The sequence below is a fragment of the Octopus sinensis genome, linkage group LG30 (assembly GCF_006345805.1).
Source record: "Octopus sinensis linkage group LG30, ASM634580v1, whole genome shotgun sequence".
Lineage (NCBI taxonomy): Eukaryota > Metazoa > Mollusca > Cephalopoda > Octopoda > Octopodidae > Octopus > Octopus sinensis.
Window position 1 is genome coordinate 12341547 of NC_043026.1, and position 26930 is coordinate 12368476.

General features: G+C 37.9%; 3 protein-coding genes across 4 annotated transcripts in view; all 3 read right to left on the reverse strand.

Moving 5' to 3' along the window:
* Positions 1-9907: 9907 nt before the first annotated feature.
* LOC115226626 (zinc finger protein 239-like) overlaps positions 9908-26930 on the reverse strand; it is a 44620-nt gene continuing 27597 nt past the window's right edge. Inside the window, exons 4-5 of the mRNA XM_036515335.1 lie at positions 10639-10729; positions 9908-10233 (exon numbers count right to left, since the gene is read on the reverse strand). Coding sequence (XP_036371228.1) covers position 10233; positions 10639-10729 — 92 coding nt within the window. The 3' untranslated portion in view covers positions 9908-10232. The remainder of the gene's footprint in view (positions 10234-10638; positions 10730-26930) is intronic.
* Positions 11623-18979, reverse strand: LOC115226692 (zinc finger protein 239-like). The gene is made up of 2 exons (XM_029797708.2): positions 17300-18979; positions 11623-12016 (listed from the first exon to the last, which is right to left on the reverse strand). The coding sequence occupies exon 1, from the start codon at positions 18264-18266 to the stop codon at positions 17355-17357; it is 912 nt and encodes a 303-aa protein (XP_029653568.1). The 5' UTR covers positions 18267-18979; the 3' UTR covers positions 11623-12016; positions 17300-17354.
* On the reverse strand, positions 21686-25125 carry LOC115226453 (zinc finger protein 665-like). 2 transcript variants are annotated; one of them, XM_029797450.2, is made up of 3 exons: positions 24843-25125; positions 22748-24128; positions 21686-21853 (listed from the first exon to the last, which is right to left on the reverse strand). In XM_029797450.2, the coding sequence occupies exons 1-2, from the start codon at positions 24899-24901 to the stop codon at positions 22778-22780; spliced, it is 1410 nt and encodes a 469-aa protein (XP_029653310.2). In that variant the 5' UTR covers positions 24902-25125; the 3' UTR covers positions 21686-21853; positions 22748-22777. The 2 variants fall into 2 exon arrangements, with proteins under 2 accessions (XP_029653310.2, XP_036371226.1); XM_036515333.1 differs by lacking the exon at positions 24843-25125 and having other exon boundaries at positions 22748-24263.

The following is a 26930-nucleotide window of genomic DNA, read 5'->3' on the forward strand; positions in this document are numbered from 1 at the left end:
TCCAAGAAATCGAGTAATCTATATTGCTTCTTTTTAGTTGCCAAACCTTTTTGGATAAACCTGTGTTGTTGTTTTTTCTAGGATCGTTAAAGGATGATCTATGATTATATAGTCTTAATTTAAAAGGATTTTGTGTACATCCAATGTAAGTAATTTTGAAAGATTATGGGTAATAATTGTTGCTTGTTATACTACATCTTTCATTTTACAGTTACCTTGTACCTCACAAGTATTCAGGTCTCTACAATTACAATTAGAACTATTAGTTGGTACTCTATTGTTATATCTATATGTACTAAGGGTAATTGAAGTTATGTTATTCTGATAATTGTTGTTATTTAATATGTAATTATTGGGGTTAGCATGTATATTAGAAGGAGTTTTTTTTATTGTAGAATTGGTCTAGTTTCCTATTGTTAAATGAAGAGATGATCCTAAATACGTTAGGAAATACGGAAAATCCAAATCTGATCATTTTGTTATTAAATATTTTTGCATATTTAGAGTTTTAAAAGTTTCTTTTAATAACGTTTCTAATGGATTTAATGAAATTAGTTTTTAGATGTTTTGCAAAAGGAATTATGATCCAAATGATGCTATTGTTGTATTCCTTATTGTCGTAGTAGTTTATATTTTGCGAGTCATCTATTCGTACATATGGCATGGTTTCTTTTTTTCTATATTATCATTCCAAACTTTATGATATGAGTTATGTGGTTATGTGAGTTATTAGGAGGATGAGATGTAGTGTGATAAGTTAGATGTGGAGGCACAATGGCCCAGTGGTTAGGGCAGCGGACTCGCAGTCATAGGATCGCGGTTTCGATTCCCAGACCGGGCGTTGTGAGTGTTTATTGAGCGAAAACACCTAAAGCTCCACGAGGCTCCGGCAGGGGATGGTGGTGATCCCTGCTGTACTCTTTCACCACAACTTCCTCTCACTCTTACTTCCTGTTCTGTTGTGCCTGTATTTCAAAGGGCCGGCCTCGTCACTCTCTGTGTCACGCTGAATATCCCCGAGAACTACGTTAAGGGTGCACGTGTCTGTGGAGTGCTCAGCCACTTACACGTTAATTTCACGAGCAGGCTGTTCCGTTGATTCCGATCAACCGGAACCCTCGTCGTCGTAACCGACTGAGTGCTTCCATCCGAGGCTCCGGCAGGGGATGGTGGTGATCCCTGCTGTACTCTTTCACCACAACTTTCTCTCACTCTTACTTCCTGTTTCTGTTGTGCCTGTATTTCAAAGGGCCGGCCTCGTCACTCTCTGCGTCGCGCTGAATATCCCCGAGAACTACGTTAAGGGTATACGTGTCTGTGGAGTGCTCAGCCACTTACACGTTAATTTCACGAGCAGGCTGTTCCGTTGATCGGATCAACCGGAACCCTCATCGTCGTAACCGACGGAGTGCTGAAAGAAAAAAAAAAGATAAGTTAGATTTTTTAAATGTATAAGTTTCATGTTCTAATTTCTATCTATTGTCATTTGTTTTCAGTATTTATTGTCTGTATACTTGGGTTTGCTTACATTATTAACAGTGTATTTGGTGATTAGTGGATTGGTAAAATTAGTATTATTCGTTCTGTTAGAGAGATTATAGTTATGGTAGTCATATTTATAGCATTTATAATTATGATGTTTATTGCAAAGAGCACCATCCTGCATTCTTCAGTGCTAAATTATAACAAGCTTTGTGCTTGCTAAAAAAAATTCCTCATTGGACGATAATAGGTTATTTCTACTTTCTACGTTAGAGGTTTGATCATCTCTCTCTATATAAACGGCAGTTTGTCTGTCTGTGTGTCTGTGTGTCTGTGTGTCTGTGTGTCTGTCAGGTTGTACCCTCACCCTGACCACGGCTTTCAACCGATTCTGATGAAACTTGACATAGCCCAATGTCATAATTCAAAACTAACGCAGCGAAAATTTTGAAAAGTTCCCCCAGTTCTGAAAAAAATTAATAAATTCGACATGGGGTCGAGAATATAAGCTTTTTATTTGCAACACATTTTCTATTGTAGTTTTCGCAACATGGAATCGATTTTCACCAAACTCATGGTGAAGCTTAATGTTACTTAATTCTGGCGTTAGTTTTCCATGCAATACCTTACCATCAGAAAAAAATCGATAAAGTCATGCCATTTTGGGAAATCGCGTTCAAATTCAAGATGACATATTTTCGACAACATCTTTAACAAATTGGCAGGAATTTTTTTTTAATTCACAGCGAGCATCATGTCTGCTCCAGGGGCTCTTACATACCCGGGCAATGCCGGGCTATGCTGCTAGTTTATATTATAAGTATGGTTATTTCGTGCATGAATGTATGTGATATTGTTATTAGGTTTATGGTAAGGTTGATAAGATGATGTATTGAGGTTAAAGTTAACGCCTAAGAAGTTCGCTGAGTTGTGTTCTTTTTCAAAATGTGATGGCTAGTCCTTCGTTTTTTAATATACTCTCTCTTTTACTTGTTTCAGTCATTTGACTGCGGCCATTCTGGAGCACCACCTTTAATCGAGCAACTCGACCCCGGGACTTATTCTTTGTAAGCCCAGTACTTATTCTATCGGTCTCTTTTTGCCGAACCGCTAAGTGACGGGGACATAAACACACCAGCATCGGTTGTCAAGCAAAGCTAGGGGGACAAACACAGACACACAAACACACGCACATATATATATATATATATATATATATATACAACGGGCTTCTTTCAGTTTCCGTCTACCAAATCCACTCACAAGGCATTGGTCGGCCCGAGGCTATAGCAGAAGACACTTGCCCAAGGTGCCACGCAGTGGGACTGAACCCAGAACCATGTGGTTGGTAAGCAAGCTACTTACCACACAGCCACTCCTGGGCCTTTATTTTCATTGTATACCTCTCATAACTGTCAAATCATATGTAATTTAAATATAACTATGCTGTCCTATTGGACGCTTATTTATATGCATATAACTACACGTATGTGTAGGTATCATCATCATCATCGTCGTTTAACGTCCGTTTTCCATGCTAGCATGGGCTGGACGGTTCGATCGGGGTCTGGGAAGCCAGGAGGCTGCACCAGGCTCCAGTCTGATCTGGTAGTGTTTCTACAGCTGGATGCCCTTCCTAACGCCAACCACTCCGAGAGTGTAGTGGGTGCTTTTTACGTGCCACCGGCACAGGTGCCAGGAGAGTCTGGCAAATGGCCAAGATCGGTTGTTGCTTTTACGTGTCACCGACACGGATGCCAGTCAGGCGGCGCTAGCAACTGCCACGTTCGGATGGTGCTTTTAACGTGTCACCGACACGGGTATCTTAAAACGGGTATATGTATATATATATGTGTGTATCTTTGTATATATATACACTTTTACTTGTTTCAGTCATTTGACTGCGGCCATGCTGGAGTACCGCCTTTAGTCGAGCAAATCGACCCCGGGACTTATTCTTTGTAAGCCCAGTACTTATTCTATTGGTCTCTTTTGCCGAACCGCTAAGTAACGGGACGTAAACACACCAGCATCGGTTGTCAAGCAATGCTGGGGGACAAACACAGACACACAATCACACACACATATATAATAATTTATATATACATATATACGACAGGTTTCTTTCAGTTTCCGTCTACTAAATCCACTCACAAGGCATTGGTCGGCCCGGGCTATAGCAGAAGACACTTGCCAAGATGCCACGCAGTGGGACTGAACCCGCAACCATGTGGTTGGTTAGCAAGCTACTTACCACACAATATAATTTACTCCTTATGATAAATGCTTTATATGATGTGTATTTCACTATATTACTTTTCTTCGCATAGAGAGAATGTTTCTTAAACATTGATAGATTTTGCATTTAAAATGGCAACACTGGTGCTACATAGTTCCTCAGCTTGCTAGAAATAGCAGCCACATTTCCTTCACATCACACCAGTCAGTCTGTGAGGCCTAACATTCAAAGATCGTGTTTCATCACCTGAATTAAATAACTGGTGATCAAATGTTCATGCTACACACTAGCTCACTCTCTCTCTCTCCATCTGTATACACACACACACACATCCATATATATATATATATATACATATATATATATATATTAAATTAGAGACAAAACCACTATTAGGCAAATCAAACAATGAAAAACTTAAGCCAATACATAATATTATTTAATTTTATTATTTAAATATAAACAAAATTATTAAAAAAATATAATTAATATCACACTACGATCGTTTCATGCCTGCTAACATCTTCAAATTTTTGGAGTCGCAGTCTTCATCAGGTGGTTTAAATATTTTTCTTGGCGTGGTTTAAACAATGAACTAATTTAATATAATATAATATAATATTTTACTATGAAATTGGATTCAATCCTAAATCTAATTTTTCCCTGTAAGTTGGATTATCCCTAATATTATTATTTATATATTATTATATATATATAAAAATTTTAAAAACCACCTTTCATCAATTCAAAATGAACAATTAAATTACACCATTTCTTAAATATAGCCATGAAACATGTGTTGTTATTCTACAAATTATATACGTTTTTATTTTTTTTTTTTTTTTGCAATTTACTTAATCATTGACGTTTTATTGTTATTTTAATTTTAAAACTTCTATTATATGTAATTTTCTAGACAGTGTTATTTAATTGTTCATTTTGAATTGATAAAAGGTGGATTTTTTTCTAATTATTTATATATATTATATTGTGTGAAATTTGATTTAGTATTTCTAAATTGAATTTTTTCCTTGTAAGTTTGGATTTTATCCCTCATAATAATAATTATAATATATATAATATATAATATATATATATAATATATATATATTTTATTTTATTTTGTAGAAGGAGCTTCTACAGGACTAGAACTGTTTCATTCAAATGAAATCTTCAGGAAGCTTCCTGAAGATTTCATTTGAATGAAACAGTTCTAGTCCTGTAGAAGCTCCTTCTATAAAATAAATTAATTTACTCTGCTATGTATTGAGTACCTTATTAACTGTGGTTAACCCCGACTCAACCCGGGACCTACATATATACATATATATATATATATATATATATATAATATATATAATATATATATATATATATATATATATATATATATATATACATAACATATATATATAGATATCATACATATAATATATTATGGTATAATTCAAAGGTTTATAAGAATATAGTAGTGAAAGTATTTGTAAATGAAAACAGAAAAAATTCATATATTGTGGTAAAAAAGAAAAATAATGGAAAAATTAATTATATTTTCCCAAAAAGCGGTCAAAAGAGATGAGAAAATCACCAAACTGCAGTGCTGTCTGTGGTAAATCATTCTCTTAAAAGTGTCACCTCCTCTACACAAACACACTGATGAAGGGGAGAAAACCTTATCATTTGATATTTAGTAAATCTGGTTTGCAAGATTCTGTATGTGAAGCAAATTTTGTTGTGTCTAGGGAGTGTCATTATGCCAATATAATTATTCACACACACACTGATTCAATTCCATTCATTTACTCATCATCATCATCATCATCATCATCGTTTAACGTCCGCTTTCCATGCTAGCATGGGTTGGACAACTAAATATATGAATTTTTTTTCTTTTTGTCAAAGCCTTTTCATTGTTTTTTGCAACCTTCTCAGTGAGTATTTCATTATACAATAACAGATTAAAAAGGTAAAGGACAAAGACCCCCTTCAGTCATGAATGACCATAGGATTGCACCTAGAAAGTTTTCCTCCCTGGCACAAGTCCAGGCAATATAGTTTATGGAAGACCAGCAGTCACCCATGCATATCAGCCTCTACTTTCCACGCCACCAATGTTATCCAAGGGAAAGACAAAGGGACCGATACAGCTTGGCACCTGTGACGTCGCAACTCATTTCTACAGCTGAGTGAACTGGAGCAACGTGAAATAAAGTGCCTTGCTCAAGAACACAACACGCAACCCGGTCCATGAATCAAAGTCACTGCCTCATGGTTGTGAATCCGACACTCTAACCACTGAACCATGTACTTTCACCATAAGAGATTACATGTATAATGTATGTGTGTGTGTGAACAGTGTCTTTTATATTCTTCTAAGTAGCTTCTTCTGTAACTTGTTTGTATGTATCCCATCATAGAAATGGTTCTGATGTTGGTTTAAACTTTATATAATGCTACTTTTTATTTATAACATGATTCTGTCATGACTTAACTGAATGTTAGCTTATCTTTAACTAAATTTCTATATATATAAAGCTGAAGTTGTCTGTGTGTGGCAGATTTGGTAGCCTTCAACTAACACTATCTCCTCCGAGACCCTGCGGTGCAAGTTGACCAAAATTGAGAGTACGATAGAAGAAGGCTTGCTTTTCCTTCCGTAGAAGATAAAATTCAAATTGGACAATATTAAGACCAAAAATTATTTACATCAAAAAGGTGCTTTTTTCTATGAAAATCCCTATTTTTTACTATTTATAAAGCTGATGTTGTCTGTGTATGGCAGATTTGGTAGCCTTCAACTAACACTATCTCCTCCGAGACCCTGCGGTGCAAGTTGACCAAAATTGAGAGTACGATAGAAGAAGGCTTGCTCTTCCTTCCGTAGAAGATAAAATTCAAATTGGACAATATTAAGACCAAAAATTATTTACATCAAAAAGGTGCTTTTTTCTATGAAAATCCCTATTTTTACTATTTATAAAGCTGATGTTGTCTGTGTATGGCAGATTTGGTAGCCTTCAACTAACACTATCTCCTCCGAGACCCTGTGACGCAAGTTGACCAAAATTGAGAGTATGATAGAAGAAGGCTTGCTCTTCCTTCCATAGAAGAAAAAATTCAAATCGGACCATGTTAACACCAAAAATTATTTACATCAAAAAGATGCTTTTTTTCTATGAAAATCCCTATTTTTTATGATTTTTTGACTGCTGTGTCGCCATTTCTCGGTGTATTTCAACCAGAAAAATGTTCACTTAAAGAGAAAAACAAGTTACATAATGCAAAATTTTTACTTTTCAAAAATTCTAATTCTAAAGGGTCGAAAGAAAAACAAGCCCGAGCAATGCTGGGCTATACTGCTAGTATGAATATAAAATGAAGAATATTTGACGAGTTAGGTGCAAGAATGGTTGTGTGGTAAGAAATTGGTTTCCTAACCACATGCTCCCAGGTTCAGTCCCACTGCATGGCACCTTGGGTAAGTATCTTTTACTCAAACCCCAGGCAGATCAAAGCCTTGTAAATGGACTTGGTGGATGGAAACTGAAACAAGCTCATCGTCAGAGTGAGAGGCAGACTGTATGGAGCCTGTATGTGGACAGGTATGCAACACGGCAGTAAATCATGGGCTGGGATTACCAAGGACATGTGTAGGCTTGAAAGAAATGAAACTGACATGCTTCACTGGCATGGCTGTGTGGTAGAAAAGCTTGCTTCCCAACCAAATGGTTTTGGGTTCAATCCCACTGCATTTCACCTAGAGCAAGTGTCTTCTGCGATAGCCTTAGGCCGACCAAAGCCTTGTGAGTGGATTTGGTAGACAGAAACTGAAAGAAGCCCATCAAATATATATATATGTATATATTTATGTATGTCTTTATGTCTGTGTTTGTACCCCTGTCATTGCTTCACAACTGATGCTGATGTGTTTACATACCTGTAACTTAGTGGTTCAGCAAAAAAGACTGATAGAATAAGTCCTGGGGATGATTTCTTAGACTAAAAACCTGGCTGCAGTCAAATGACTGAAACAAGTAAAATAAAATGTCTTATTTTGTTTTTGGATTTGGTTTCACCATCATCATCATTGTCCCTGCTGGCATGGGTTGGACGGGACGCCAGTCCATCGCAGGTGAGCTGTAAGATGCAGGAGGAAAGAGTGAGAGAAAGTTGTGGCAAAAGAGTCAGCAGAAGTTTCACCATTACCTTCTGCCGGAGCCGCGTGGAGCTTAGGTGTTTTCGCTCATAAACACACACATCGTCCAGTCTGAGATTCGAACCCTCGATCCCTCGACCGCAAGTCCGCTGCTCTAACCGCTAGGCCATGTGCCTCCACAAAACAAAACAGTACCTTCTCGAGCCATGCCTGGCTCATAAGGGCTGGTTTCCCGGTTTCCTTGGCATATAGGTTCCCCACCTGTACGGGACGCCAGTCCATCGCAGGTGAGCTGCAAGACACAGGAGGAAAGAGTGAGAGAAAGTTGTGGTGAAAGAGTCAGCAGAAGTTTCGCCATTACCTTCTGCCGGAGCCGCGTGGAGCTTAGGTGTTTCGCTCATAAACACACACATCGTCCAGTCTGAGATTCGAACCCTCGATCCCTTGAGCGCAAGTCCACTGCTCTAAACGCTAGGCCATGTGCCTCCACAAAACAAAACAGTACCTTCTCGAGCCATGCCTGGCTCATAAGGGCCGGTTTCCCGGTTTCCTTGGCATATAGGTTCCCTACCTGGACGGGACGCCAGTCCGTCGCAGGTGAGCTGCAAGATGCAGGAGGAAAGAGTGAGAGAAAGTTGTGGCGAAAGAGTCAGCAGAAGTTTTGCCATTGCCTTCTGCCGGAGCCACGTGGACCTTAGGTGTTTCACTCATAAACACACGCATCGTCCAGTCTGAGATTCGAACCCGCGATCCCTCGACCGCGAGTCCGCTGCTCTAACCACTAGGCCATGTGCCTCCACTATAGCATCCATCGGCCTGCAGAATTCTACTAATCACTCAAGCAATATGATAATCACATCAAGACATGGGTATCACTTTCTTTAAGTTAATTTTATTAAACAATATTACAAAAATTCTGTTATAAATAGTGCTTTCACTGGTAAATCAATTTTGGCAGAGTTAATTTTGACAGTTCAGGAAAACACCAATCAGTAAATACTATGCTCAGAAGGGTTCTAATTTAAACCCCACACAAGAAAAATCAATATTAGTAATTTGGTAACAAATTTTGGTACAAGGCCCATAATTTCAGGGAAGGTGTTAACCCTTTCGTTACTGTATTTATTTTAAGATGCCCTGTGTTTCTTTCAATTATTTTAAATATAACAAAGAATTTAGTAAAATAATTTAACTATCATTAAGCAAGTGTTAGGAACATAAATTGCAACTAAGGTTTGGTGGTATATTTTAATGAAAAACTTATGGAAACAAGACATTTCTACTACAGAGCCAGAGCCGGTTTTGGCCAGGTTGGTAACAAAAGGGTTAAGTTGATTATATTAACTCCAGTGCTCAGTTTAATTCTATTAAATATTATGCTCAGAAGGGTCATAATTTAAACTCCACACAAGAAAAATCAATATTGGTAATTTGGTTACAAATTTTGGCACAAGGCCCATAAATTCAGGGAAGGAGTTAAGTTGATTATATCAACTCCAGTACTCAGCTGAATTCACTGACCCCAAAAGGATGAAAGGCAAAGTTGACCTCATTGGAATTTGAACTCAGAATGTAAGGACGGATGAAATGCTGCTAAACATTTTACCTGGAATAGAAACGATTCTGCCAGCTCGCCACCTTAATCAATATTGATAATATTGATTATTGATACATTTTTCTGTGAAGTGTTTAGTACAACCTGAATTTTGATACATATACAGTTACTTTTTGTTTACTTTTTTACTTGTTTCAGTGCTGGAGCACCGCCTTTAATTGAGCAACTCGACCCCAGGACTTATTCTTTGTAAGCCCAGTACTTATTCTATCGGTCTCTTTTGCCAAACCGCTAAGTGACGGGGACGTAAACACACCAGCATCGGTTGACAAGCAATGCTAGGGGGACAAACACAGACACACAAACACATATATATATATATATATATATATATATATATATATATATATATATATATACATATGTACGACAGGCTTCTTTCAGTTTCCGTCTACCAAATCCACTCACAAGGCTTTGGTCGGCCCGGGGCTATAGCAGAAGACACTTGCCCAAGATGCCACGCAGTGGGACTGAACCCGAAACCATGTGGTTGGTAAGCAAGCTACTTACCACACAGCCACTCCTGCGCCTACATATACAGTTACTTTTTATTAGGAATACCTATACACATCAGACAATTTTAATCAATAAATACTATGCTCAGAGAGTTTTAATTTACATCCTACACAAGAAATTATCAATATTGATAATTTGGCTTCAAATTTTGTCACAAAGCCATCAAGTTTTTATTGCTATATTTCTCTGTGAAATATTTACATCCTAAATTTTGATGCAGATAGTAGTAGTAGGAGCACTCCGTCGGTTACAACGATGAGGGTCCCAGCTGATACGATCAACGGAACAGCTTGCTCGTGGAATTAACATGCAAGTGGCTGAGCATTCCACAGACACGTGTACCCTTAACGTAGTTCTCGGGGATATTCAGCGTGACACAGAGAGAGTGACAAGGCCGGCCCCTTGAAATACAGGTACAACAGAAACAGGAAGAAAGAGTGAGAGAAAGTTGTGGTGAAAGAGTACAGCAGGGTTCACCACCACCCCCTGCAGGAGCCTTGTGAAGCTTTAGGTGTTTTCGCTCAATAAACACTCACAATGCCTGGTCTGGGAATCGAAACCGCGATCCTACAACCGTGAGTCCGCTGCCCTAACCACTGGGCCATTGCGCCTCCGTTTGATGCAGATAGTTACTTTTTAGTATGAATACTTATATGCGTAGTTAAGTGTCCTTTTTCAGAGAATGACTTGCTACAGATATCACACTGATATGGTTTCTCTCCTGTATGAACTCGTTTGTGTCTGGCTAAGTGGTGATTATGAGAGAATGATTTACCGCAGATATCACAGTGATATGATTTCTCTCCTGTATGAATACGTTTGTGTATAGTCAAGTTAGGATTATGAGAAAATGATTTACCACAGACGTCACAGGGATATGGTTTCTCACCTGTATGAATGCGTATGTGAATGGTCAAGTCACCACTCCCAGAGAATGATTTACCACAGACATCGCATTCATAAGGCTTCTCTCCTGTATGAATGCGTACATGTTTGGTTAAGGTATTTCCTCCAGAGAATGTTTTACCACAGATATCACACCGATATGGTTTCTCACCTGTATGAATACGTTTGTGCCTGGTGAGGTTACCTCTTTGAGAGAATGTCTTTTTACAGATATCACATAAATATGAAGTTTTGCCAATTTCCTTCTTTGTATCAGCAGAATAATTAATACTTTTACATATAACCTTGTTTCCACATAATTCATTTGCCATAATTATTCTTTTCTCACCAAAAAGAAAACAGTTGGTTTTCCGTTTTTTTCTGATTTTATATTTTATTCTGTAGAACTATTGAACACTTTTAACATTCAAATTACTCCATCAAATACAACGCTTATTTAATCAAATTGTTTTGAATTAATCGTGTATTATCTCATGACCGAGATTTTGAAGATGCGACTGTTTATTAAGATAACATTGTAGGGTGGGTGTGAAAGGCTTGACCAGGCCAGTTTGAACAATGACAAAAATAGGCTGTTTTGACCAGATATGGCCAACTTAAATGCTAAAGGAAAACATTGTAGGGTATGTGTGAAAGGCTTGATCAGGCCAGTTTGAACGATGACACAAATAGATTGTTTTGACCAGAGATGACCAGCCTAAATGCTAAAGGATAACATTGTAGGGTAGGTGTGAAAGGCTTGATCAGGCCAGTTTGAACAATGAAACAAATAGACTGTTTTGACCAGATATGACCAGCTTAAATGCTAAAGGATTAAACTACGATTGTATTTTCAGAAACTGTGTCCCTTTTTTTTTTTTTTTTTCATACATACAAAAACACTGCACACTTTTTTAATAATCCAAAATTAATTGGAGTGAGAAATCATTGTCATTTTGTAAGCATTCTAGACAATGAAACAAAGAACTATTGTTATTAATCTGAGTTCAGAAGAAATATTTCACCATAAATTTATATGAACAAGGCTACGTCCATTCTGTGTAACATTTACTGATGATGTATTGAAGTAATCAATTCTTTGATACCAGTGTCAGCTGATGATCTGAAATAATAAAAGAACAAAAGTGTAAGACATAAAGGATACTTAAAAAGTAAAAGATACATCAGTGGAAATCTTATTATCTATTTATATATATATATATATATATACTTAATAATTAGGGTTCAGCAAAGATTTGCTTTACCACATACCGAAGTTTAGAAATAGCAGCCAAAAACCTTAGCTATTTCTTCTACTTTAAAAAGGGACTCCCAGAAAAACCAAAATACTTGAAAACAATCCACGCAGGCAGAGAGGAAGAGTAACGAAAATCAATCAATATCTGATCACCTATGGACGCGCGTTTCGGAATTAGGTTATGGCTGTGTGGTAAGTAGCTTGCTAACCAACCACATGGTTCCGGGTTCAGTCCCACTGCGTGGCATCTTGAGCAAGTGTCTTCTGCTATAGCCTCGGGCTGACCAATGCCTTGTGAGTGGATTTGGTAGACGGAAACTGAAAGAAGCCCGTCGTATATATGTGTATATATATATATATGTGTGTGTGTGTGTTTGTGTGTCTGTGTTTGTCCCCCTAGCATTGCTTGACAACCGATACTGGTGTGTTTACGTCCCCGTCACTTAGCGGTTCGGCAAAAGGGACCGATAGAATAAGTACTGGGCTTACAAAGAATAAGTCCCGGGATCGATTGGCTCGTCTAAAGGTGGTGCTCCAGCATGGCCACAGTCAAATGACTGAAACAAGTAAAAGAGTAAAAGAGTAAAGAGTATATAATTATACTTTACCAACCATTTTCCTCTTCAGCATAGGACCCCAAAATTCGAAGGTACTGGAACAATTGAACATATCTCTCTACCTAACGGTATCAGACAGATAATATTCAGTGTTAGTACCGCCGAATTCAAAACATGAATGTGGTTCAGTTACCCTCCCCTGCCCATCCTCGTGTGACTTCAAGTAAACTACTACAGAAAAAACCTGTAGTTTGCTATTATCAATAATAACGAAGGGTAAAATTAATTAAGAAGTAATCAATATATATATATATATATAAATCTGTCCGATGAACGGCAACGGGAAACTCAGAGTAACAGGTTTTGTTGGATTTTCTGCTGCTTTAAATAAAGTATATATATATATATATATATATATACAAATAAATGAAAGAATGGAGTTGAACAACGATTTAACAAAATTCCATTATTCTCGACATATGTTTCGAAGGCTGCATATTCCTAATTTCGAAGGAATAAGGGGTGCATTATGCCGCCTTCTCATCAGGAGAGACAAGGAACTTATGTCGCTATGGACTCCGAGTGGGCAGTCATCTAAGAGTTTTTGTTCATCTTGATGCTGACCTAAGTTCCTTGTCTTTCCTGATGAGAAGGCGGCATAATGCACCCCTTATTCCTTCGAAATTAGGAATATGCAGCCTTCGAAACATATGTCGAGAATAAAGGAATTTTGTTAAATCGTTGTTCAACTCCATTCTTTCATTTATTTGTATTAAAAAAAACACACAAATTTCCACACGAAAGCACGTGATCTCTGCCCTTGGCATGTAGCTTCAACCGTGTTTTTCTGACGTGAATTTGCTACCCAGGTATCGGTTAACCGAATTATCCATACTAGGATAATTCATTCAACTACTTATATATATATATATATATATATATATATATATATATATACACACACACACATATATACAAATGAATGAAGACTGTTGCATCAAGAAGTGCCAAGCTCTAATTGTGGAGGGAACATGTGGAAAGGGTAAATAATTTTTGGCACCTGTGTCGGTGGCACATAAAAACGCCATCCGAGCGTGGCCGTCTGCCAGCCTCGTCTGGCACCTGTGTCGGTGGCACATAAAAAACACCATCCGAGCGTGGCCGTCTGCCAGCCTCGTCTGGCACCTGTGTCGGTGGCACATAAAAAACACCATCCGAGCGTGGCCGTTTGTCAGCCTCGTCTGGCACCTGTGTCGGTGGCACATAAAATCACCCACTACACTCTCGGAGTGGTTGGCGTTAGGAAGGGCATCCAGCTGTAGAAACACTGCCAGATCTGACTGGACTGGTGCAGCTTTCGGGCTCCCCAGACCCCAGTTGAACCGTCCAACCCATGCTAGCATGGAAAGCGGACGTTAAATGATGATGATGATGATGATGATGATAAAAAAAACTGGCACTTTGTCAGTTATGATGATGAGGGTTCCAGGTGACCCAATCAATAGAACAGCCTGTTTGTGAAAATATAACTCAACAAAATCAAAACATTTCACTTTGGGTATGTATTTTCCCGTCGAAGCAAATGACAGTTCGATTCTGTTTTCTGCTTGGAAATTTGCGGATTTTACATACACACATGGAACAGGGAAGAACAAATATGTAAGGCGGCGATCTTTCGTCTCTAGTAGACCTTTCCGTCGATTTCCGTAAAAAAATATATTTTTTTTTTACATATGGGCTTGCGGGAACTTTTGAAGTAATATACATACATATACACACACACATGTACATCAATGCTTCCCATGCACGGTAACTTCAAAAGAACTTCCCTCGTCATACAATCGCTTTCTCTTAGTCTCTTTTGCTCTCATTACTTCAAAAGTTCCCGCAAGCCCATATGTAAAAAAAAAAATTTTTTTCACGGAAATCGATGGAAAGGTCTACTAGAGACGAAAGATTGCCATGTAAGCCTTTTTTTTCTTCAAGTTTAAAACGAGACATTGCTGGCATAACTTCGTTATATCTACACTCCACAACCCACGGAAATATCCAAAGTGAAATGTTTTGGTTTTGTCGAGTTATATCGAAGGAATGCCAAAATAATTGTCAAGCCAAGGGTCATAACTGTTGTCCCTGATCTTATTTCCGTAGGGCTGCAGCAGTTGCCGGACATTCAGACTAATATTCTTTTCTACTTTAGGCACAAGGCCCGAAATTTTGAGGGAGGGAGCCAGTCGATTAGATCGACCCCAGTATGCAACTGGTACTTAATTTATCAACTCAGAAAGGATGAAAGGCAAAGTCGACCTCGGCGGAATTTGAACTTAGAACGTAAAGACAGACGAAATACCTAAGGGGCTAAACATAGAGGGGACAAACAAGGACAGACAAACGGATTAAGTCGATTCCACCGGCCTCAGAGCGTAACTGGTACTTAATTTATCGACCCAGAAAGGATGAAAGGTAAAGTCGACCTCGGCGGACTTTGGACTCAGAACGTAACGGCAGACGAAATGCCTATTTCTTTACTACCCACAAGGGGCTAAACACAGAGGGGACAAACAAGGACAGACAAACGGATTAAGTCGAATACATCGACTCCAGTACGCAACTGGTACTTAATTTATCGACCCCGAAAGGATGAAAGGCAAAGTCGACCTCGGCGGAATTTGAACTCAGAACGTAACGGCTGACGAAATACCTGTTTCTTTACTGCCCACAAGGGGCTAAACATAGAGGGGACAAACAAGGACAGACATAGGTATTAAGTCGATTACATCGACTCCAGTGCGTAACTGGTACTTAATTTATCGACCCCGAAAGGATGAAAGGCAAAGTCAACCTCGGCGGAATTTGAACTCAGAACGTAGCGGCAGACGAAATACCTATTTCTTTATTACCCACAAGGGGCTAAACACAGAGGGGGCAAACAAGGACAGACATAGGTATTAAGTCTATTACATCGACCCCAGTGCGTAACTGGTACTTAATTTATCGACCCCGAAAGGATGAAAGGCAAAGTCGACCTCGGCGGAATTTGAACTCAGAACGTAGCGGCAGACGAAATACCGCTAAGCATTTCGCCCGGCGTGCTAACGATTCTGCCAGCTCGCCGCCTTCGGGAGAATCTAGTGCCTAGAACTAAGGTGTTCACAGCGAACAAAACAAAAGAACAAGTAGTAAATACACTCAGACTGGCGTAAATATGGACTAAAATAATTCGAAGTTTCTATAATACTTACATATAGCCATGGAGTGGAAATGTGGGGTGACCTGGTGAGAGGTCAAAGTTGAAGTCCACGAGGTCACAGAAAATTACGACACAACTTCTAACAAGTTATTCGTGTACAGTTGACACTTATTTTGCGTATAATATATATATCTGTGACACGTAATGAATTGTTGAAATTGCTTACAGCCTATTTGTAAAAGGACGGGAACATTTGAGACAAAGAATACATCAAGATGAACTTTTGAATAGAAGTCGGAGTCCAACAAGTAGAGCCATCTGTCGGAGAACTGAGACAATAAAGGGGAACAACTTCCACAACTTGAAACTATATCTTTAAAATGTTATCATTATTCTATTTCTTAAATTACCGTTTTCAGATATAAACAGAAAATTTATGGGCAATCTTTCGTCTCTAGTAGACCTTTCCGTCGATTTCCGTAAAAAAATTTTTTTTTTTTACATATGGGCTTGCGGGAACTTTTGAAGTAATGAGAGCGAAAGAGACTAAGAGAAAGCGATTGTATGACGAGGGAAGTTCTTTTGAAGTTACCGTGCATGGGAAGCATTGATGGACATGTGTGTGTGTGTGTGTTTGATGGGGTGTGGGAGACAGACAGCATGTTGTGTAAGTGAAGTGCTTCTGTTAGTGTGTGTGAAGAGACAGAGTAATGTGTGAAAGAAAGAGATAACTGAAATTTTTTACTCGGTGTATGTGTATATGTATGTATATTACTTCAAAAGTTCCCGCAAGCCCATATGTAAAAAAAAAAAAAATTTTATGGAAATCGACGGAAAGGTCTACTAGAGACGAAAGATCGCCAATTTATGATTACATAGAAATAAACATTTAAAACAAAGGGAAATTTTATCTAATATAGTTTTTACAAAAGAAAGAAAGCGGATAAAATGGTAAAAGAGAAAAAGGATCTTTTCCGTTTGAACGGCAGTTTTTAACATAATTTCTAGGTAACTAGAAAATTTTAAACTTCGTATACTGGTAGAATGTGTTTATAAAACATCTTTTTCTCTGGGCTTTATTGAGAAAATTCTATAGTTTGTAAGATATTTGTTGCTGTTTTTTTCTTCAATTTCAACCAATCAATGACGTCTATTGAGGTGAAAACATTCTGTGCCGTACGAATATGTCCCTCGTTTAAGAAACAGATTGGGTTTATTTACATTTGTGAAGAAAAAAAAAGACACCCTTCCCCCCACCCCTAACCCTAAAACAGATTGAAATGCAATAGATCGATACTAGGGTCATAATTATGGGTGACAATTTCATATGACACCGCTAGAAAAAAAAAACTGCCGTTCAAACCGAAAAGATCCAAGAATTCAATGATAATTATTACCTACATATTTCACAAGTGATAACTGTTCACCAATGTGTAACTTGTAAATAGCATTTATTTCACAGCGAAAGGGGTTTCTCGTCTGTATGACTACGTATGTGGTTCAGAAGATGGGAATTCCGAGTGAAAGATTTGCCACAGATTTCACAGTGATAAGGCTTTTCTCCAGTATGAATTCGTTTGTGTCGGTTTAAATCACTGTTAGAGATAAAGGATTTTCCACAGACTTCACAGTGAAACTGTTTTTCCCCAGTGTGAATTTTCCGGTGACGTACAAGACTGGAATTATCAGAGAAAGACACCCCACATATCTGGCAACGATACGGCTTTTCACCCGTGTGGATTCGTCGGTGAACTAAGAGGCTGGAATGATCAGAGAATGATTTCTGACAGATTTCACAGCGATAGGGTTTCTCTCCCGTGTGTTTTCGTTTGTGTCTGTTTAAATCACTTTTAAAGACAAACGATTTACCACAGATTTCGCAATTGAACAGTTTTTCTCCAGTGTGTACTCTTTGGTGAGCGACGAGGCTGGAATTATCAGCGAACGATTTACCACAGATTTCACAAGGATAAGGCTTTTCTCCCGTGTGGATTCGTATGTGAATGACAAGGCTAGAATTATGAGAGAAAGATTTACCACAGATTTCACAGTGATAAGGTTTTTCCCCAGTGTGAATTCGTATGTGTGTTGTTAAATCGCGGTTTTTGGCAAAATATTTCCCACAGATTTCACACTTGTATGTCTTTCCGAGACTGTGTATTTCTTTGTGGGTAAATACTTCGTGCTCCGAAGAGAATGTTTCCCTACAAATCTCACAGCTATATTCAGGAATATTTCCGTATAATGATCGTTGGTGAATAAATGTTTCACAGTATAAAGGTTTCTCGTCTACGTCTGTCTGTGAAACTGTATCTATATTGTTGAAGATAGTTGCCGTAGAACTGTCCAAGTGATTAACATCTTCCATATTAATTACTCACAGAATTCTTAAAAGAAATATGAGCGTATATAAACAATTTGTGGTTCAGTTTCTGTATCGAACATCATGGGCTTTCATTGACCAATGTCGTGAGATAGGTGTAACAGAAAAGATCAATGTCGTGAGATAGGTGTAACAGAAAAGACCAATGTCGTGAGATAGGTGTAACAGAAAAGATCAATGTCGTGAGATAGGTGTAACAGAAAACAAAAATCAGGGCGTAACTTCGGTATAAGTACCGGATACATTTCAAGAAAGTGTTTTTATATATATATATATGGGGGTTAGGGTTAGGGTTTGTGTTAGGGGTGGGAGAAAAGGGTTTCTCTTATCTTCAGAAATGTAAACAAAGTCACGTGCGTACCTATACCGAAGGATCGCCAAAATCAGAAAAGGGCACAGAATTATGGGACAAAAATGTAGAGAAAAATTTGTGCGCAAAACAATTCTTTCACGGGTGGAAACAACTACCCAATTCTATGTTCTTTTCCTTCTTCATGGTGTGGTGGCTATTCCGAAAGTCCGCCGATCAGATATTACACTCGCTTACTGAGACGAGTCTTAAGTGTAAAAATTAATGTCTTATTTTTCGGCGTAACTTCGGTATAAGTACCGGATACATTTCAAGAAAGTGATTTTTTTTATATATGGGGGTTTAGTGTTACGGTTTGTGTTAGGGTTAGGGGTGGGAGAAAAGGGTTTCTGTTATCTTCAGAAATGTAAACAAAGTCACGTGTGTACCTATACCGAAGGATCGCTATTCAAGAAAGTGCTTTTTTTAAATATATATGGGGGTTTAGGGTTACGGTTTGTGTTAGGGTTAGGGGTGGGAGAAAAGGGTTTCTCTTATCTTCAGAAACATAAACAAAGTCACGTCTGTACCTATACCGAAGGATCGCCTTTTTTTTTTTTCTTACCGCCAAGTAGGTCCTCTCCAAGTCACATAAATATTGTTGCAGTTTAACTGTTCGTCATGGATGGAAGAAAAAAGGGCAATAAAGTGTGGTGTATTGCCAAATATTAATCTTTTTTTTTTTTTTTCCCACCCCGATTTGAAAGTCAAGTGCAATGTCAGTATGAATCACAACCGTTCCCTCATTCGTTGGTGAATAAAAAAAACCCCGTTTCTTTTATAAAACAGGGGGACAGCCCCTTTCACGATGTCGCTTAAGTTTATGATAAAATGAAATATTTAACCACGAGAGGTGATGGAACACCGATCCTGAAACATGTAGGTCGCCTTGTGTTATCCACAAACATTAACGTTTACCTTAGCAAAGGGTAATTAAGACACACGATGTAATTAGTTAAATTAAAAGCATATCAAGTACCCGTTATCGTTGAAATTAGTCCCGCGCCAGAATGACACCGGTGCTGTAAGTTAAAAGTCCCTTATGTAATTTGATACATTGAGCTACACATTCAGTTCTACTGATTTGCAGTGACGTAGCTAATGCGGGGAGGGCATCGCTCCCCCCACTACTAGCACACTTTTTCAAAATTGGCACCTTTTCAATAACTTTTTGGGGATCTTTTCGGTTTGACAGGCAGTTTTTTAAAATAATCTCCACGTAACTAAACACTTTTAAACTTCGTATACTGGTAGAATATGTTAATAAAACAATCTTTTTCTCTTGGTTTTATTGAGAAAATTCTATAGTTTGTAAGATATTTGGGATCTTTTCGGTTTGACCGGCAGTTTTTAAAAATAATTTCCATGTAACTAAACACTTTTAAACTTCCTATACTGGTAGAATGTGTTAATAAAACAATCTTTTTCTCTTGGTTTTATTGAGAAAATTCTATAGTTTGTAAGATATTTGGGATCTTTTCGGTTTGACCGGCAGTTTTTAAAAATAATTTCCATGTAACTAAACACTTTTAAACTTCCTATACTGGTAGAATGTGTTAATAAAACAATCTTTTTCTCTTGGTTTTATTGAGAAAATTCTATAGTTTGTAAGATATTTGGGATCTTTTCGGTTTGACCGGCAGTTTTTAAAAATAATTTCCATGTAACTAAACACTTTTAAACTTCCTATACTGGTAGAATGTGTTAATAAAACAATCTTTTTCTCTTGGTTTTATTGAGAAAATTCTATAGTTTGTAAGATATTTGGGATCTTTTCGGTTTGACCGGCAGTTTTTAAAAATAATTTCCATGTAACTAAACACTTTTAAACTTCCTATACTGGTAGAATGTGTTAATAAAACATCTTTTTCTCTTGGTTTTATTGAGAAAATTCTATAGTTTGTAAGATATTTGGGATCTTTTCGGTTTGACCGGCAGTTTTTAAAAATAATTTCCATGTAACTAAACACTTTTAAACTTCCTATACTGGTAGAATGTGTTAATAAAACATCTTTTTCTCTTGGTTTTATTGAGAAAATTCTATAGTTTGTAAGATATTTGGGATCTTTTCGGTTTGACCGGCAGTTTTTAAAAATAATTTCCATGTAACTAAACACTTTTAAACTTCCTATACTGGTAGAATGTGTTAATAAAACAATCTTTTTCTCTTGGTTTTATTGAGAAAATTCTATAGTTTGTAAGATATTTGGGATCTTTTCGGTTTGACCGGCAGTTTTTAAAAATAATTTCCATGTAACTAAACACTTTTAAACTTCCTATACTGGTAGAATGTGTTAATAAAACAATCTTTTTCTCTTGGTTTTATTGAGAAAATTCTATAGTTTGTAAGATATTTGGGATCTTTTCGGTTTGACCGGCAGTTTTTAAAAATAATTTCCACGTAACTAAAAAGTTTTAAACTTTGTATACTGGTAGAATGTGTTTATAAAACACCTTTTTCTCTTGGCTTTATTCTATAGTTTGTAAGATATTTGTTGTTTTTTTTCTTCAATTTCTGCAATTTCAGCCAATCAATGACATCTATATTGAGGTGAAAACAGGATCTTTTCATTTTGAATGGCACTTTGTAACATAATTTCTAGGTAACTAAAAAGTTTTAAACTTCGTATACTGGTAGAATCTGTTACATAAAACATCTTTTTCTCTTGGCTTCATTGAGAAAATTCTACAGTTTGTAAGATAATTGTTGTTTTGTTTTTTTTTCTTCAATTTATGCAATTTCAACCAATCAATGACGTCTATTGAGGCAAAAAACATTCTGTGCTGTATGAATATGTCCCTCTAGCGGTGTCATATAAAATTGTCACCCATAATTATGACCCTAGTATCGATCTATTGCATTGCAATCTATTTTAGGGTTAGGGGTGGGTGGAAGGGTATCATTTTTTTTCTTCAGAAATGTAAATGAACCCAATCTGTTTCTTAAACGAGGGACATATTCATACAGCATAGAATGTTGTTTACCACAACAGAACAGATTAAGAGGGGAAAAAAATGTATAGGGAATAGTTTATGTTTTTTGTTGTTTTGGGGGTTTTTTGCCTGCCCTGTGTGTAGTTATTCTACAACTACAAGTTGTTTAGAGAAAGGGTTTCTCTCCAATAACAGTACATTTGTTGACTACAAGATGAGAATTTAATGAGAACTAATTCCAACACATTTGACTATGATAAATGTTCACTATGTACTTGATGGTGGGCATCTCTCTATATCAGTGGTTTTCAACCAGGGTTCCGTGGAACCTTAGGATTCCGCCAGTACAGTCCAGGGGTTCCACAAGAAGTTACAAAAATGCTAAAATCGGCAGTAACTTTTAATTCTCCTGTGCAGATATGTGTGCATAAGGCAATTAAATTATTGCACAGGGGTTCCTCGAGCCAGTGGAATGTTTCCTTGGGGTTCTGCTTCAGCAAAAAGTTTGAAAAGCACTGATCTATATATAATGGCAAAATGTCTGTGTGTGTGTGTCCTTTATACAAATCCACAATTTTTCAGTTAGAGGGCTCATACTTTCTATGGTCATTCAAAACCGTCCAAGGGTGGTCGTGCACATCTTTACATTTCTCCAGTCACCCCACAAATCTCTCTATATATAAATGGCAAAATGTCTGTGGGTGTGTCCTTTATACAAATCCACAATTTTTCAGTTATAGAGCTCGCACTTTCTATGGTCATTCAAAACCGTCCAAGGGTGATTGTGCACATCCTTACATTTCTCCAGTCACCCCGCAAATCTCTCTATATATAAATGGCAAAATGTCTGTGGGTGTGTCCTTTATACAAATCCACAATTTTTCAGTTAGAGGGCTCGCACTTTCTATGGTCATTCAAAACCGTCCAAGGGTGGTCGTGCACATCTTTACATTTCCCCAGTCTGCCCGCAAAACCATTAAAAAAATCAATAGAAAGTGACTTTTTTGTGAATTTTCTATCCAAAACCCAATCAAAATGCCCGAAACTTGATACACCAATTGAATGCCAGCGAGCTGTATGTGATTGGTCGGAGATTTGGACAGTACTCACGTGTATGTGTGCACGCACGCAGCTGTATATGCATGCACTAGCATTATAACCCGGCGTTGCCAGGTCATAGTGCTAGTTAGTTATAGATTTCTAAGAGAATTTCTTATGTCTCACAAGGTTTTCCTCCAGTATGGATTCGCTTGTGCCTTTTTAAGACACTATTCGTGATAAAAGATCTCTCACATATGTCACAACGATACGGTCTTTCTCCAGTATGGCTACGCTTGTGGATGGTAAGACTTGAATTGAGAGAGAACGATTTGCCACAGATTTCACAATGGAATGGTTTCTCCCCAGTATGGGTCCGTTTGTGTCTGTTCAAATCCCGATTAGAAACAAATTGTTTCCCACACGTTTTACAGTCGAAGGGTTTTTCTCCCACATGTATTACTCCATGTGTCTTTAAGAGACTGTTAGTCACAAAAGCTTTCCCGCACGTCTTACAATCATAAGGCTTTTCTCCCGTATGGATTCTTCTGTGAACTGCAAAATTAGAATTATTCGAGAAGGACTTGCCACAGATTTCGCAACGGTACGGCTTTTCACCGGTGTGGATTCGTTTGTGAACCAGAAGATGTGAATTATTAACGTACGCTTTACCGCATATCTCGCAACGAAACGGTTTTTCTCCGGTATGAGTACGCCCGTGGACAACAAAGCTAGAATTATCAGAGAAGGCCTTACCGCAGATTTCGCAGCGATAAGGTTTTTCCCCGGAGTGAATTCTCCCGTGCTTTTTCAAATCACTGTTATAGACGAAAGCTTTGTCGCAGATTTTGCAGCGAAATGTTTTCTCGCCAGTGTGAATTTTGTTGTGTTTTGTTAAGTCGCCATGGGAGACGAAAGACTTCTCACATATCTTACAAGGGAACGGTTTTTCTCCGGTGTGCGTACGGACGTGGATAACAAGACTAGAATTAATAGAAAATGCTTTATCACATATTTCGCAACGATAAGGTTTTTCCCCCGTGTGAATCCGCTTGTGCTTCGTCAAGTCACTATTATAGACGAAAGATTTTCCGCACGTTTCACAGCGGAAAGGTTTTTCACCAGAGTGAATCCTTTTATGCTTTCTCAATTCGCTGTTGGAGACAAAACATTTGCCGCACATCTCACAGTGATAAGGTTTTTCTCCAGAGTGAATCCGTTTGTGCTTCGTTAGGTCGCTGCTGTAGACAAAAGATTTTCCGCAAATTCCACAGTTGAAGGGTTTTTCCCGGCAGTGTATTTCTCTATGCCGAAATACTTCGTGCTCCGAAGAGAATGTTTTCCTACAAATCTCACAGCGATATTCAGCAATATTTCCATGCAACGATCTTTGCTTAATGAATGTTTCCCTACATAAAGGTTTCTCGCCGCTGTCTGTCCGTGCATCTAAGTGATTAACAACTTCCATACTAATTCTCAAAGAGTTTTTGAAGTCTGAAAAATATCTGAAGATAAATCTCTTATGAGCGAACCTTCGGTATATGTACTGGTATAAGTACCGGAGACATTTCAAGGAAGTGTTGTTGTTTTTTTTTATATATATGGGGGGGTTAAGGGTGGGAGAAAAGGGTTTCTGTTATCTTCAGAAATGTTCCTATACCGAAGGATCGCCTTTTTTTTTTTCTCTTACCGCCAAGTAGGTCCTCTCCAAGTTAGTGTTTTTTTGTTTTTTTATATATATGGTGGGTTAGGGTTTGTGTTAGGGTTAGGGGTGGGAGAAAAGGGTTTCTGTTATCTTCAGAAATGTAAACACAGTCACGTGTGTACCTATACCGAAGGAGCGCCAAAATCAGAAAAGGGCACAGAATTATGGGACAAAAATGTAGAGAAAAATTTGTGCGCAAAACAATTCTTTCACGGGTGGAAACAACTACCCAAGTCAATGTTCTTTTCCTTCTTCATGGTGTGATGGCCATTCCGAAAGTCCGCCGATCAGATATTACACTCGCTTATTGAGACGAATCTTAAGTGTAAAAATTAATGTCTTATTTTTCGGCGTAACTTCGGTATAAGTAGCGGATACATTTCAAGAAAGTGTTTTTTTGTTTTTTTTTTATATGGGGGGTTAGGGTTTGTGTTAGGGTTAGGGGTGGGAGAAAAGGGTTTCTGTTATCTTCAGAAATGTAAACAAAGTCATGTGTGTACCTATACCGAAGGATCGCCTAAATAATGTCTTATGATCCAGAGTCCTGTTTGATATCTTGAGACAGTTTAAACGTGAAGAGAATATGCAAGGCATATATATTCTACACACTAGTAGAATGTTTGTTGTAGACTGGATCGTCTCTCAATGATACTGACATGAGGTAGGGAAGAAAAGAAAAACACACAAAAGAGATTTCTGCAAGAGCAATATCGATGAAAGAAAATGTAGGTACTACTAGCGAACTGTGGTCCCGATGCGCGCATCCGTGCTAGCTAGTCGTGACTAGTCGATCTTAAAACGACTACCGTAGCAAAGTAAATAAAACACAAAATAAATATTTTTTTACACAAAGTAAATAACACACAAAAACACAAAGTAAGGATCGGCTAGTCGTGGCTAGCTAGCGCGGATGCGCGACTGCGCGCACCGGGACCGCTCTTCTTAAGTAGGACCGAAAATGTAGACATCTATGTACGCATGTATGTAATATGTGGGCCGATAAAGTGGAAACGTGCCCAATTTTTATGATTTTTTTTTTTTAAGGTTTCGATTTGAGGGGTCAACAAAAAGTCTATAATTGTCGGGATAGCAATTTGTTCATTTGCCGAGGGTTAAAATCCAATTAAACGATGTAACCTATTTTGTGATAAAATGAAATATTTAATCGTGGAGTTAATGAAACACCGACCCTGAATCGTGTAGGTTGTTTTACTTTATCCACAAGCATCCACCTTCCTTATGAGATAATTAATTACAAGACGTTAATTAGATGAGTTGAACAAAGTCGAGCGGTGTCCTTAACAATTTTCCCCTGCTCTAATGACACCGGTGAAAGGAGTAAAAAATCCCTGACATAGTTAGATTCAGTTCATTCCTTCAGTTCTTTAAAGCCAATGATAGATCGAAAATATCATTCAGTATAATAACTATTACATATCAAAGTGGTCGCTTTTAACATTTTTGGGCGATCCTTCGGTATAGGTACCGTAAGTGGCTTTGTTTACATTTCTGAAAATAACAGTAACCCTTTTCTCCCACCCCTAACCCTAACCCGGCGTAACTTCGGTATAAGTACCGGATATATTTCAAGAAAGTGTTTGTTTTTTTTTTATATATATATGGTGGGTTAGGGTTAGGGGTGGGAGAAAAGGGTTTCTCTTATCTTCAGAAATGTAAACAAAGTCACGTGTGTACCTATACCGAAGGATCGCCCCCCTAACCCTACCCCCCCCCCCATATAAACACTTTTTTATATATATATATATGGGGGGGTTAGGGGGCGATCCTAATGTATCCGGTACTTCCGGTACCTATACCGAAGTTACGCCTTTGTTTTGTATGTCCTTGTCTATGTACGATCAGTTTGATCATAATAAAGATTTTATCTATGTGGTCGCTTGACTTGTTAGAGATAGCAGATTGAATCCCCGTCCCTGCTGCATAAACAAAAAAGTGAAAGAAACTTTCGACTGCGTAGTCCCAGACACAGAACACGGAATAGTTGCAGTTAGAATGCTTTTTCTCACATCTACCCGACAAAGCTGACCTAGTATTCAACAGTAACATTCTATTGCCATAAATTTCGTTCAAAAATGTGAATCCACGTAACTAAACACTTTAAAACTTCGTATACTGGTAGGATGTGTTTATAAAACATCTTTTTCTCTTGGCTTTCTTGAGAAAATTCTGTAGTTTGTAAGATATTTGTTTTTTTCTTCAATTTCTGCAATTTCAACCAATCAATGACGTCTATTGAGGTAAAAAACATTCTGTAGTTTGTAACATATTTGTTGTTTAATTTCTTGCATTTCGGCATTTGCAACTAATCAATGACGTCTATTGAGATGAATTCAATTTCTGTCGCAACATTTTATGGCGGCGTCATATGAAAATGTCCCTGTTTTTTATGAGAAAAAAGATACCCTGTGACCATGAACTGAGGGGTCACTCGTAAACAGAGCTGGATAACAAAACCGTTCTCTCTTTAGTGTCCACCCATAATTACAACCCTAGTATCGATCTATTGCATTTCAATCTGTTTTAGGGTTAGGGTTAAGGTTAGGGGTGGGGGGAAGGGTATCTTTTTTTCTTCAGAAATGTAAACATACCCCATCTGTTTCTT